At 41.0% G+C, this 14,541-nt stretch overlaps 1 protein-coding gene across 2 annotated transcripts; it reads right to left on the reverse strand.

The window, feature by feature from the left end:
- HAO2 (hydroxyacid oxidase 2) lies at window positions 1–13,728 on the reverse strand. 2 transcript variants are annotated; one of them, XM_048930857.1, is made up of 8 exons: window positions 13,606–13,728; window positions 11,155–11,308; window positions 10,276–10,427; window positions 8,545–8,828; window positions 7,971–8,186; window positions 6,080–6,238; window positions 3,090–3,159; window positions 1–1,776 (listed from the first exon to the last, which is right to left on the reverse strand). In XM_048930857.1, exons 2-8 carry the CDS (start codon window positions 11,283–11,285, stop codon window positions 1,721–1,723), a joined length of 1,068 nt encoding a protein of 355 aa, XP_048786814.1. In that variant the 5' UTR covers window positions 11,286–11,308; window positions 13,606–13,728; the 3' UTR covers window positions 1–1,720. The 2 variants fall into 2 exon arrangements, with proteins under 2 accessions (XP_048786814.1, XP_048786823.1); XM_048930866.1 differs by having other exon boundaries at window positions 3,090–3,164.
- Between the last annotated feature and the right edge of the window lie 813 nt (window positions 13,729–14,541).

The following is a 14,541-nucleotide window of genomic DNA, read 5'->3' on the forward strand; positions in this document are numbered from 1 at the left end:
TCTTAGCAGATATTTTTATTGCATTTTTAAAGATGAAACACATTATCAGTTTTCATAGGTAGTTTACCTGGGCTTATTTAAAAGACTTGATTAAGCCTGAGTAGTTAAATCAGCTGAAGTCTTTACAGAGATTAAGCTTGTTTCCAGTTAAACTGGACTGATTCCCCATTGATTTACACAACATCACAACATATTTATAAGAAAGACCAAAAGACTATGCAGCAATTTCAGCTGTTTTAGATGAATTCTGTTTATGGCTATACTTGGACAGCATTACACAAAGATTAATAATTGTTGAGCTCCTCCTAGGCAGATGACCTCAAACACAACTTTAGTGGCAGTATGTCATAGCTGAAGTATTTGGGAAAGAAAATTGCTGAAAACCACCTTCTTGGTACTCCAGAGGCTAAAGCTAATTACAAATAGCACAAAAATAAGTGCCACTGCTATGTATGGAAATGAAACATGCAAACCACTTTATAAGAGCCTGGTGGGAATGTGTGATTGAGATAGCAAAAACAGACTGGAAGCATGGAGTCAGACATTGGCAGGAGATAGCAGCCAATTTTAGGAGTTTGGAGAGAGGAGGTTGTGGCCACTTTTCAGAGATCTGCAAAGCTGTGTGACACTGGGGGCTTGTGTTATCTGGTGATGTATAAAAATAGTAGCCTAGGTGAGGACTGAAATATTTCTGAAGAAATATAATCAAAATAATGGAGAGGGGGGATTGACAGGGGCAGTGAGATGATGAGAGGAGATGGAATAAAGAAGAAAGGGAAAGGAAAGACTCAGTGGTGTCACTGAAGATTGTGTTCTAAGGAATGAGACTGAAAAAGAAATATCCATGTGAAAGAGGACATCACCACCATTGATGACCAGGGGGTGGCACAGGCAAGGATGTGCTTCCTCATGGGAAGGGACAGGGAACTCTCAGTGACAGGGAACCAATGAACATGCATTTCTGCTCCTCAGAGGTGTATGCTTCTTGCATGGCAGCAGGTCTGGGACTGAAAAATGTGTACTGCTGAGGTGGTACCAGCAGCTCCTACCTATCTGCAATAACTCATCCATAGGCAAAAAGACCAGGAAGCCAGGAGCATCTGATCCATTTATTTGGTACATTTATGCATCCAGACTACTGTTCTGATGAGCGTACAGACCGTATTAACCATCTTCAGGAGGAGATGTGCTCTGCAGGGAGCAGAGCCCATTGCTTTGATGTGTTTCTCTACATTCTGAAGAAGACAATATCTACTCCACATTAAAGGGGAGATATGGTGTCTGTTATCTGATTTATCTAGTTTCCGTACCTGCTATGAATTCATCCAGGAAAGCCCAGGCTATGGAGGATACAGCCACAGTACTGCCTGGAGTAGAGAAGCATGTAGCTTGAGCTGCAGTCAGACTGTAATCTGGCTGCCAGAAAGAACTGATTTTTGGGAGTAAAGCCCAACACAGAAAATGTCAGGAATTAGTCACTTTAAATTATATGTATTTAAGCAGGTATAATCTATCTGAAGTGTTAAAGAAGTCACTGGTCTCAAAAAATCAAGTAGTGATTGCTGCTAATGCAGAGAGCCTTTCCCAACAGCCTCAGGAGTTTCCTGAAGTCCTTCTCAGTCATGTTATATACTCAACATTTTCACTTCTTTCTCTTTCTTCAGTCTATTGTGGAACTTCAGCCATTGGCTTCTTATGCTCAGGTGTTGCAGGAGACTGTTTACAGCTTTGAAAACTGAACCAGGTCTTGGCCAATTTCTGAGATGCTGGCACAGCCTGAAATAGATGAAGAAATGAAACACATTAGTGAGAGAGAAAGGTCTGCACATAAAATGTCTCTGACTCATAGCCTATAGGCCTCATCTTGTGTGAGCTACATGTGGGCAGGTTGGCATCTCAACTGCTCAGGTCCCTGTCACTCAATGGCACCTTCTCCTTTGAGATTAAGCACTGGGCTTCCAACACAAGAAGAGTTGTACATGGTAAAAAAATAAAAATAAAATTAAAAAATTCTCACTCCAATAGTAGGGAGTAGTAGGGAACTATCTGATTCAGCCAGAAGTGAAAGAAGACAGAAAGGACAGAGGGCTGAGAGCCAAGTGACTGGAGAGAGATTTACAGTGTTGTTTCATTTAGTCAAATCTGAGTGGAATTGCACAGTCCTTCCAAAAATCCCCAACCAACCATTCTTCATGAGTTTGGTGCCTGTTTGCAAGTATAAGAGACTTTTGGAAAAAACCTGTAGTAATCTTTACTAGTAAAAAAGTAGCCACCCAAAAAGCAGACTATGAAGAAACCTCTGAAGAAACATATGAAGAAACCTATGAAGTGGGATTTCAATCCCAGTCTTCTAGTCAGCATTGCTGTCCAATTGAGTTTATAGTCACTGAAAAAGAAAAGTCTTTAAAACATTATTAGAATTGCGACAGGACCTTTTTGTTGATGTTTAAATACTTCTGCACTGGACCCTATTGCTCTACTTGTTCATGTACATAACTGGAATCCAGACTGCAAATTTGCTTTTCAACACAGGGTCAAACATGGCAAATAGAGGTGGGAGCACAGGTGAGAAACTGAAGTAGGGACAACAGTAAAATCTCAGAGGAGAGAGAAGATTTTAAGCATGTGGAATGCAGAGATTGGAATCAGTATATATAGACCATACTCTGCAATAGACAGAGAAAAAATCTGCTTTTTTTCTGAATTTTCCATGTGTTAAAAAAAAAAAAAGACAACAGTACAGTTCCCATCAAAACAGAAATTCCAACTTTTGCTCAGCTCTATTTAGCAGTTTTACATTTCATTTACATTTACATTTCATTAGTTTAAATTTGACCAGAAATCTGCTTTAATGTACTTCCTTGCAAACATCATTGCTGTGACACCTCAGATGCAAAGTAGTGCAAAGTAGTTTTGCAGGAGCTACAGCATCATCTTAAATATAACAACCAGAACCAGCACAATTTCATTTCACATGGATTCCTTTTCTGTGACCACCAGGCTTATGATTTAAATGCCTTGCACGTGGAGCTCTAGTTGTATGTCAAACCTCTGTGTCACCAATTACAAACCACCTGCCAAATGCTTACCAGCTAAGGCCATCGACAAACGAAACTCATCATGCAGAATCCTCAGAACATCTTGAAGACCTTCTTCACCCTGCTCTAACAAAGAAAACAGTCAGGGCAAAAGGAGCACTGGCACAGATCAGTGCTGCAGGATGCTTGCACAGTGAGAACTGGGACAGTCCCTCAAGGCAGTGCCAATTCCTGTCTCTCGAGCAGATGAATGATTAAAATGATATGCTGGATGTGCTCAGCTCATTGCAGATTAATTCAGATGTTTTTCCTTTTGGGATACATCTGAACAGGGAAGGAAAACAAAGCTGTTTATCACTTCTGACATTTTCTAGCTGTTAGGGTTTTTTTTAGTTTTCAGCTAACCTCCACCAGTGGGCTTGTTTTAAAATGTCAAGTCTTGCAATGCTGACAGTATTTTGTGATACAATGAGAGTTTCACGTATGGTAAAGCTTTAAAAACTTTAATTTAGTCAGGTATGTTTTTAATTTTTTACTTCTTGCAACGAATAATGCTTTGGGGGCAGCCTATATCACAGCTTTCATGTGTCCTTCCTCTATTGTATGCTAGGATAATCCCACTGAAGAACATTTTTAGGAATACTCCAAGGAATGTAAGACTAAAACACTGAACTATAAAACAAATCCCATCTCTTGCCTGTTTGCATTATTGAAAATATAGGTAGGCAAATCACAGCAGCATGAGGTCGCACCTCAAGTACTGTGCTCAGTTTTGGGCCCATCACTACAAGAAGGACATCAAGGCCCTGGACTGTGTGCAGAGAACAGCAGTGATAGTGGTGAGGGGTCTGGAGCACAAGTCTTATGGGGAGCAGCTGAGGGAACTGGGATTGTTCAGTCTGGAGAAGAGGAGGCTCAGGGAAGATCTTATCGTTCACTACAGCTAGCTGAAGGGAGGTGGTGATGAGGTGGAGTCACCCTCTTCTCCCAGGTGACAGTGATAGACAAGAGAGAATGGCCTTAAGTTGCAACAGGGAAAGTTCTCTGGAGGTCCCTTCCAACCCCTACGATTCTGTGATTCTGTGATTCATTTTGGTATTAGGAAACATTTGTTCTTGGAAAGAGTGTTGAAGCACTGGCACAGGGTGCCCAGAAAGGTGGTGGAGTTACTGTCCCTGGATGTGTTCAAGAAATGTGTAGAAGTGGCACTGAAGGACGTGGTTTCGTGGTCATGGTGGTGATGGTGCATGAGGTGATGATGTTAGAGGCCTTTTCCAACTTTAATGATTCTATGGCCATATGACTCTATGACGGGCCCTTTTTTCACTGTTCACTGGCAAAAGAAAGAGAGCTGACACCTATTCCATATTTCTTGCAAGACTCAAGTGATTTCTTACTTAAAGCCACAGTAACCACACTACTGGATGGAAGTCTCATTTCAAAGACAAAAAATGTATCTAGACCATAAAAATGTGTTTTCTTCTCAAGATAAAGCTTTAAAGCTGCAATTCATAAGCTAAAAAGCCAAAGTTTATCAAAGCAAATAACACTTGTATAATTACATTTTAAATATTATTTTAACTTTATATTAACTTTGTATTATTTATATTTATGTTTATGTTAACTTTATTTTTATAACTTTATGTTAAATATTATGTTAACTTTCTGCATCAGAAGCCTGATTCATGATTCTGGATCACAGCAATATGCTAGTAGTTAAGAATTAACAAAACTGGAATTGAGACAGTAGTGGCACACTTAGTCACCTCCAGGACTTGTGCTGTGTTCTGTCTTGTCCAAAATGTTCTCAGTATCAGCGGGAAAAAGTTCCATGTATATATTTCTAAAGAAACCATAATACCACTACGAAATTTCTGTGTCAAAACCATGGATTGTCTTTGAACAGGCTGGCAGCAATTAAAATTTTCAGACTCATTTTTATGGCAAATAAGCTTGTCTCCAGCTTTCAAATGCACTGATGGTCCTGATTCCTACAGTATTTTAACATCAATCTTCAATGCCAAGAAATCAAAGCCCAAAGAACAATGCTATTGGTTTCAAAACCGTATTTTAAATCATAAAATCCAGTGTACTTTTAAATGAAACAAAGTGTCTATGTTTGATTCAATTTGTAGCAATGCCACTTAAAATCCAACAGAAACAAACAAAAAAATACTTAAGATTGAACTGTTTCTATAAGAATGTCGAATAACACCTATGGAGTCTAGGGGAGTTTGAGGATAGATATGCAACCTGGGACTGTTTAGCATAGAGAAGACTCAAGGGAATCTCATCAGTGTATATAAATACTTGAGGAGAGGGCTCAGTGTAGGTAGAGTCAGGCTCTTCTTGGTGTCCAATGCCAGGCAATGGACACAAACTCCCCTGTGGTGCCCCTCTGACCACCACAAAGCATTTCTGTGCTGTGCAGATGACTCAAGTATTGGAAGTCTGCAACGAGGTTTCCCCAAAGCCTTCTCTTCTCAAAGCTGAATTAGTCCACCTCCCTCAACATTTCTTCATCTTCCTGGCCCTCCTTTGGGCTCTTCAACAGCTTCACGTCTTTCTAATATTGAGGGGCCTCAGGCCTGGATGGCCCCACTTCAGGTCGAGCCTCACAAGGACAGAGCAGAGAGGGACAAACTACCTCCCTCCTTCTGTTGGCCACCCCTCTTTAGGTGGAGTCCACGTAGTTGGTTTTCTGGGCTGCAAGTACACACTGCTGGCTCATGTTCAGCTTTTTATCCACCAGGAACCCCAAGTCTTTCTCCACAGAGCTGCTCTCAAGGAGTTCTTCTCCCATTCAATAACCATATTTGGGGTTGTTCTGACCCAAGAGCAACATCTTGCACTTGGTCTTGTTGGATCTCATTAGGTTCAACAAGATCTCCAGAAGCTACCTGGATGTGGCCTTGGGCACCCTGCTCTACTTGTTCCAGTTGGAGTAGGGATTGGACCAGATGGACCCAGAGGGACCTGCCAACACCAACTGTTCTATGATTCCGTGATTCCTTGATGTAGGCTCAAACCTTTTTACTCACCTTGTAAGCCAGACCCCATAAAGCTGGTCTTCCAATAAAGACGCATTTTGCTCCCAATGCCAGTGCTTTCAATACGTCGCTTCCTTTCCGTATACCACCATCTAAATAAACTTCAACTCTGCCTCGTACTGCCTCCACAACTTCAACCAGAGCATCTATCTGGAAAGAAGAAGCCATTTGCAACTTAGGCTCATCTTTTGGGTTCAAGACAAAGAGGTAATATCCCACACAGACAGACAAGTATACTAGAACAGAATAAACTCTCAAAATGAAATATGGAAAAGCATCATAAATAACTCAGTACCAAAAACTGTATAATACAGTGCTTGTCCTTGCTTTTTTTGCCAGATAGTTTTATTTATATGGATATTCCTATATGTGAAAAAGTAACATTTTCATTTGATTTTGGTGTGGGTTATTTTTGAGATTTAAACAATAAATTTCAATAGAAATAGTATTTTTTAGTATCTTACTTTCATTTGAGACAATGATGAATTATACTATTGTAAGAAGAGTGTTAGACTTCTCTCTACAACTGTCTAAATTGCCAAACTCACTTTTCATCCCAATCCTAGTGACCACCCGTAGAAAACCTCCTGAAAACCCATAAAGCAGCTATGAAGGATTTCATTAGCTATGCAGCACAATCAATATATACTGTTTCCTTCAAGCTACATCTCTTGATTCCCTGAGGTCTTTTCTGCAGTGCTAGGCTGGTAGCACAGAGCAGCACCATGCAGAGAACTGGTTCTAGTCCCAAGGGCACTATCACAGTGGCATGACCTTGCACAAAGCACAATTAACTCTCCACAGCAAACTCAAAGATTCTTTTCTTCAGTCTCTTACACTCTCTTCCTTGATTCTCACCTTCTTAATGAAGGCAGCTACAACTAAGATCACTGAATAGATTTTTCCAATTAGTTGTCACTTCTCAGAATTTCAAGCTGAAAATTTTGGGTCTGAAATTTTCCAAGAGTAGCTCACCAAGAGCACTGGTAGTAGCCTCTGTTGCCAGATTTGGAACCGGAGGAGTGCTGAACTAAGTATCTACTGTTTCGTCTGTGCATGAAAGAAAATTTACATGAACATCATTTCCATTATTATGTCTATAACATTTAGAAAAATTATTTATTATTATCACCCTTGACATAAAAGAGAATTTCCTGGCACTAATTTTATTTTACAGAGGAAAACAAAAGAAAGCAAACAAACGAAAAAAAATCTGTAAGAATATGAAACTGCAATACAGACATGTAAATTAAGAACAGTTGGAAAAATGGAAACAAAATTAAAGCAGTGAAGTATACATAAGACCAAAAAACTATTATTTCTTGGTATAGATTTAAAAGTGGGAGAATTTTTCTCTGGATAAATTACACTTCTTTTTTTTTTTTTCCCCTGGCTTCATGAAGTCAGGATTCCTATTTAGACCTGAGTCTACAATGATGCAAACAGATCTCTCACTAAATCTAGTTGCACTGTTTGTGCATATTTTGGCATATGTGAACAATGAGAGTACATTATTCTCTCATTTACACATTTTTGGTTCCAGAGCTTTGTTTTATTTTTCATGCAGTGTAAGAAGAACATGTGTGCACTGCATCAGCTCACGATGAAAATTTTTATTAAGTTAAGCCAGCAGTTTTGCTACAGTAATGGGAGCTCAGTGATGGTTATAGACCCTTCCTGTGACACTGAGGAAATACTTGAGTAGGCAGCCCATGTTGAGGCAAGCACCTCAGTTGTTTAAATCTATAGCATACCTGCATATGTCCGCAGATGTGCAACACACAAGTCTACCACAGGCATATTTAGTAAGATTTGTGTGCCAGTAGCCAAGTTAGCACAAACACGCACACAATACTCGTGGGACATCCATTTTCTCACTTACAGTGGCAGGTGCTCCATCCAGTTGCCTTCCGCCATGGTTGGACACGATAATTCCCTGAACTCCATGCCTCACTGCGAGCTCTGCATCTTCTTTTGTCAAGATCCCTTTGATGACAATGGGCAGGTGAGTCAGGCTCCTCAGCCAGTAGATATCATCCCAGGTGACCGAAGGATCCAGGCTGTTGGGTGGCAGTCCATACTCAGATCGGTCATTTCCCTACAGCCATGAAACAGAACAAAACCCCATCTGTACTGTAACAACAGAGACTTGAATTCTTCCCCTGCCCTAGAAGAGATTAATTAAACCTCTAGCAATCATGTTTAACAGTGTTGTAAAGCGTGCATTTCTAGATGACAACAAAGAGGATGAAAATCAGTGTCTCTGAGGAAGCTGCACTGGGATCTTAGAGCCAGTAGCCAGGCTGGCAGGAGGTCAAACTAGAAGGGTGCAGAAAAAGGAGGGGAAAATCTTTGTCCAAGATGTAGCAGATACCGAAGCAGCAGTTACGCAGTGGTTTTGTCTCATGTGGTACACACCAACACAAGGAATGAAAGAAGGAGATCATTTCACAAACCTCAAAGGCTCCCTCCAAGTTCTTCAGTTTCATGTGGGGAGGAAGTCGGAAGCCATTACGGACATCATTGCGCCTTTTGCCAGTGTAGGGCAGATCCACAGTGAGGACTAGGCCCTGGAAGCCCAAGGCCTCTGCCTGTTGGACCAATTGCCTAGAGACTGTCCTGTTGCGGTGGATGTAGAGCTGGAACCACCGAAAGCCACCAGGAGCAGCTGCAGTGATCTCTTCCAGCGAGCAGGTAGAGTAGGTGCTGGCAATGTAACAGGTGCCCATCGCTTTGGCCGCTTTGTGAGGTATTGAAAAATAATCAGAATGAAGGTCACTTGAGCATCGCTGCCAGACAATGGCTATGATTTTCTGTTTGTACATTGTTCACAGAGAAAACCTGAACTCCTGTTGTTCGTATATCCTACCAAAGACAAAGGTCTGCCAGCTGGCAAATACATCTCAGACATTAAAAACAGCTGACTTTGCCACATGCTGTTGTAGGATCGTGTTTAGGGAATTAAGGTAAATTACCAACTGTTGCTTTCATTTCTCAAACTTAGTACAAGGGAGGTGATTGTTCTCCTCTGCTCTGCCCTGGAGAGGATCCATCTGCAGTACTGCATCCAGACCTGGGTCTCCCAGTACAGGAAGGATTAGGAGTCATTGGAGCAGGTCCAGAGAAGGGCCATGAAGATGATGAGAGGGCTGGAGCACCTCTCCTATGAGGAAAAGTTAAGGGAGCTGGGCTTGATCATCCTGGAGAATAGAAGGCTGTGGGGAGAGCTCATTGTGGCCTTCCAGTAAATAAAAGGATGATTTTCACACAACCTCATAGTGATAGGAAAACAAGAGTAGTATTAAACTAAAAGAGGGGAGATTTAGCTTAGATGTTGGGAAGAAATCTTTATTCAGAACATTCTGAAACACTGGCACAGGCTGCCCAGAGAAACTATGGGTACCCCATCCCCAAAAGTGTTCAAAGCCAGATTGGATGGGGCCCTGGCCAGCTTGACCAGGTAGGAGGTGTCCTTGTCCAGAGCAGGGGGGATTGGAAATGGATGATTTTTAAAGATCCCTTCTGACCTAAGACATTCTATGATTCTATGATCTTAGTAATTTTTTAAAAAACAGGGCCTTCATCCTCTTGCATGGAATCGTGTCTGCTTCCTTGTAGGAACGCACATGCAAATGCTCAGTGTACACAGAAATGCACACAGGAAAAAAAACAAAAAACACTTGTTGCTCTCCAAACTTAACATATGATTATGCAGAGAGGCCCTGCTTTTCTCCAAGGCTGACACTGTTCTGATCAGCACTGAGGAATATACAGGCTGAGTCTTGTCCACCTCTTTATGTCCTACCTAAAGCCCCTGACACTGTGTGGCCCCTTGGTGTAGCACAACAATGTGTCCATAGTTTCTGACTCAGAGGCAATATAGGGCTGATCTGGTAACAGTGGCAGCTGAAGAAGTGCAGCAATACTTGGCTTCTCCTGCACTCTGTGGTCATTCATAAACAAGGATGAAATAAGGTTTGTCCTTTGGAATCTGAGCACTTTGCTCAGTCATACTTCAAACTATCCTAATAGCTTCTCACCTGTGAAGCTGGAAAAATAATGTTTTATTTTATTTTATTTTATTTTATTTTATTTTATTTTATTTTATTTTATTTTATTTTATTTTATCTTATTTTATTTTATTTCACAAATCACATTTGCTACATGATAGCAAAGCAAAAGAGTACCTCTGGCTGTGCTTTTCTCTCCATCAGGCCATGCTAGTTGGTGGAAGCCAGTCGGGGCGATTCCTACTGGAAAGCTGATTTCCGTCCCCAGGATTTTCGTCCTAGTGTCCAGTATAGACACATCTCGCAGCATACGTGGCCGAAAATGAATCCTGCAAGGCAATAGAAATAAAGCACCCTTCAGGATGGTAGTTGCCTGGTGGCTTCTCTGCTTTTCAAGCTCTGTGGAAACCAGGTCTACTTTTACCCACTAAAATGCAGCAATCAGAGCTATTAAAGAAATGAACATATAAAAAGGCCCTTCATCCTTTTTCTTGCCAATTCAGCTATCAGTTCTGCCACTACCAGCTGTCATTAATCCCATACTCTTGCCCACTGGTCACAGTACTTCATTTTTACACTCCCACTTCAGACTGCCACGGTTTACCTTCCTTGTTCTCCTATTGTCCATCCCACAGATTATTTCTACTTGCAGCCAAGTCCCAGGTCTCTGTCTTTCACTTAGCAATCATGCCTGTTCTCATTGTACATTGTACCTGACCTCGGTGTCCACAGCATATTTTCCAAATCTCGCACTAGTTGCAGGCTTCCTGCAACTGGCCACATGCTACACATTGCATCACATTCTGTTGTAGCCACACATTCCCTTTCCTGTCATACCGTACCAAACACACCACACCATTTGCCTGCATCCTCAGCATCCCTTGTGTCTTACGCAATTTGAGCCTCATGGAGGGTAGCACCATAGCACACAGCATATATTATTCAGTTAAGGGCAAGCAAGGTGTTAGGAATCTTTGTGTATGAAATGCAAACACTCGTACACGAACATAGTTTAAAAGCTTCCAGCACAATACCCCCACTTCCTCTCCACGTTACCTTTTATATGCTAGGATGTTTTCATCTCGGGTGCTATTCTCATCTGCTCCTGATGCAAAGAAATCCCAAGCAATCTTAGGTAAATATTTTTCTGCATAAGCTTCAAAGTCCAACAGAGACACCATAGCCATTGCACAGAGATGCTCTGGAAACCCTGGAGAAAAGAATAACACGGAAATTAGATTCTTGAACTGTTATTCTCTCTTCCAGAAACACCAGTGTCATTTAACGAAAACCTTGGTCCCCTCTATTTTGTAGCTTCTTCCCTTCTATTTGGTCTTCTGTGCCAAATACATAACTGGCAAGGGACAGACATCACACACCACATGCTGGTCTGCAATGTATTTGGCTGACTTATAAATTTCCTGTTGCCCTTATAGGAAATATTCCTATTGGGAATAAAGAACATGACTGAGGCAGCTCTCATGATCAGGATTATCTTGAAGTAGTACTGCTTCACTTGGCACTGGCCCTGAACACATTTAATTTATTCACATAAGATCCTAAATATCCTGTAATTGTGTCCCAAAATACTGACGAGATTGCTCTTATGCAAGTTTAGAGCCCCAAGGCAACATGTTGAGTTTGCTCTGATCTTTTTTGAAAAATAAGCCCAAAATGACATAAATGCCTGCTTAGTTGTCACAGAATTGTGGCAGAGTTAGCAAAAATAAGGGACTTAAGTCAGCTAATCCAACCTCCCTCACAAAGTGATTTTAAAAGATACATCTGAGTCATCAAGATACATCTGCTTGCTGAACTTGGTCTGTGGTACGTTCTATCTCCCACATACAATCATTTACATGGCTGATACTTATTTGGGCATTTCCTAAAATGTAAAGTCTTAATCTTGCAAGTGTGATGACCTCAAGAAGCTCCACAAAATTACAGGAGCTAAGAGTAGACTCCGGTCCTTAGCCTGTTGAGATTCCTCTTGAATCAGAATTTCTTTCCAACTCCAGTTATCCCTTATTCAGGCTATGATTACCCAGTACAAATAACTATTTTATCTAATTGCAGGCAAATCTTGCTATCTGTCTTCTGCCCTACTGTAGAGAAAGCTGGTAGATGCAGACACAAGGGTAGGAAGAAGCTTGCATCTTTATGCCTCTCCTTATTCTGTCTTAATGTACACAAGCCTAAAAGAGGACACTTGAAGTCCCTTGCTATTTTAAGACACAACATTTATCTAATTTTGTCATAAATTCCATCTTAAAATTATCTGGATTATGTTTTCCAATAATTCTCCTCAAAGGCAGTCCCATAACATCATTTGCTGGATTCCCTCAGGATGGCTGCCTGACCAATCATTTAGTTATGGAGAGCAGTGACTAAGTGCAAGCCCATAAAATTCAGAAGCATGTAAACACAGAGTCTACATCTATCCTGCTCCAGCATGAACACATTGCAAAACTATGGCCAGACTCACTGTCAAGGTCAAACATGAAGTATTTTCTACAGATCTTTGGTTCTCTTTTGTAACAAATACATTCTGGGTGGCATTGCATACTAGAGCACAGATACACACTAGAAAGGGAGCATACAAAATTCAGACAATCTTAGCAGTCACAAAAACCAATTTCCACAACAAGAAAAATAATTCTAAGTATTGCACTTGATCTTTCAGGGAAAAGAAGAGACACCGTGAGGCCCAGATGTCTCAGCAAAATAGCAGAAGTGCTGACTATTAAATGCCTGCACTTACATACTTGTGATGTAGCCAGGTCTAAAAACTATGCAAATTAATGTTTTAGCCAACTGTACCCATATACAAGGAAACATGTAAAGAGCACAAGACAAAATCAATCTTCTGTATTGTTTAAGTTACTTCCATGGCTCTGATTAAATAGGTATTATTCAAGGTATACAAAAGCATGAAGTTTTAAAACACCTGTGGTTCTGATCTGATTTCTCTGCAAAAGTGCAGGAAAAAGTAAATATCCTAGTTTCCAGATTAGCCTCCCACAGCAGATTATCAGGTCTGCAAGCTTCACCAAAACCCATCCCATGATTCTGAGGTTGTGTGCTCCTGACACAGGTATAGTCATCTCACTATATGGTATCTCACTGACTGAGATACCAGTGTGTAACTTGAAAATTAGGGCATAATTCTCTGCTAGCAAAAAGTAAAAAATGAGGGAATCCCTGGAAAAAGAAGGTTGACTGATTTCTTCAGTGTTGTTTCGTCTCTCCTGGCAGGTATCTGGTGTCAGGTGGTGAAAGTCTCTCAAGCTGTCTCCATAAGTCTTCACGACATTCAACCACAGCTGACAGCACTAGATTTCATGTACCATATATCTTGATATACCACAAATCACACATCATGATTTTTTTCTCTTCCTGCGCTTAGGAAGGCCAAAATCAGGAAGCACAAAAGATAAATCAAGCAGAATAAATGGGAACTTTAAGCAACCCAGACCCAATCCTTGCTGTCTCTCATTTAAGACTTACGTTGGGTTTTAGAGAGAGGAGCAGTGAGATCCTCTGTTTCAAGGCAGCTTACAAACAGGATGTTGAGAAGGCCTTTTCACTGAGCTTCTAATTTTTCTGTTGTCAATAAGCAACCACAAGAGATTAAAGCTCAACCCTGCAATAAACTTTGTACTGTTTGTATAATACCAATGTTTTGTTGTCAGAGCATTCCAAAAAAAAAAAAAAAGGGCTTCACCTTGTCTACTTAGCAATTGTCTGGGAAGCAGAGCTGGAGCTGTGCTCTTCAGCAGTGGCTGAGGGCTGTGTATTCCCCTAGGGATGTAACAGTATTTCTGCATAGATTTGTTGCGTTTACCTGCTCGTGACCAACAAAAGTCTGCAGGTAATTTGCTCCTATATATGCTACAAACACCACTCAAGAAGATGATCCATGGACAGGGCCAATGGTTACAGCTTGCTGCTACAGAGCCTTGAATCTTTACCCCAATACGTGGAGGAGATATTTTTCACTTCCTACAATACAAAATCATAGAATAATTTGAGTTGATCTGTAAAGATCATCTAGTCCAACTCCCCTTCAATCAACAGGGAATAAGGAAAGCAGCCAGCCTTCTACCATTTTTACACTCTCATGACCCACTTGCAGTCCCCCTGGGCTTTATGCCCCCAGCCACCTCCAGGAGTTCTGTTTGTCCTCTCTCTTCCTATGCCTGAGAACTGGTGAGCCTTCTCTGTGCTTCCCTTCCCCTCTGTTGCTGAGCATTACAAACCAGCTCTGAGGTGCCAGCAGATTTATGATATTGACTTAAATTTGTGAGATATGAAAAGTAAACATTGGACAGTTTTATTTGTCCTTCATTGTTTTTTAGTGTTTTGGGTTCGTGCTTTCAATTCTTCCACAAAAGCATGAGAACTTGAAACTTATATTTTTACTATCTGAAAACTGAGGTGCTT

Source organism: Lagopus muta, chromosome 1, assembly GCF_023343835.1.
Source record: "Lagopus muta isolate bLagMut1 chromosome 1, bLagMut1 primary, whole genome shotgun sequence".
Taxonomy (NCBI): Eukaryota; Metazoa; Chordata; class Aves; order Galliformes; family Phasianidae; genus Lagopus; species Lagopus muta.

Excerpts from the sequence above, each read along its gene's own strand:
- HAO2 (XM_048930857.1), bottom strand. The coding sequence starts at position 11,285 with ATGGCTATGGTGTCTCTGTTGGACTTTGAAGCTTATGCAGAAAAATAT. Across the intron at positions 8,829-10,275 it reads AGAGAAAAGCACAGCCAGAG|CGGCCAAAGCGATGGGCACC; the intron begins GTACTCTTTTGC and ends TACCTCACAAAG. Across the intron at positions 1,777-3,089 it reads TTTGTCGATGGCCTTAGCTG|GCTGTGCCAGCATCTCAGAA; the intron begins GTAAGCATTTGG and ends CATCTATTTCAG.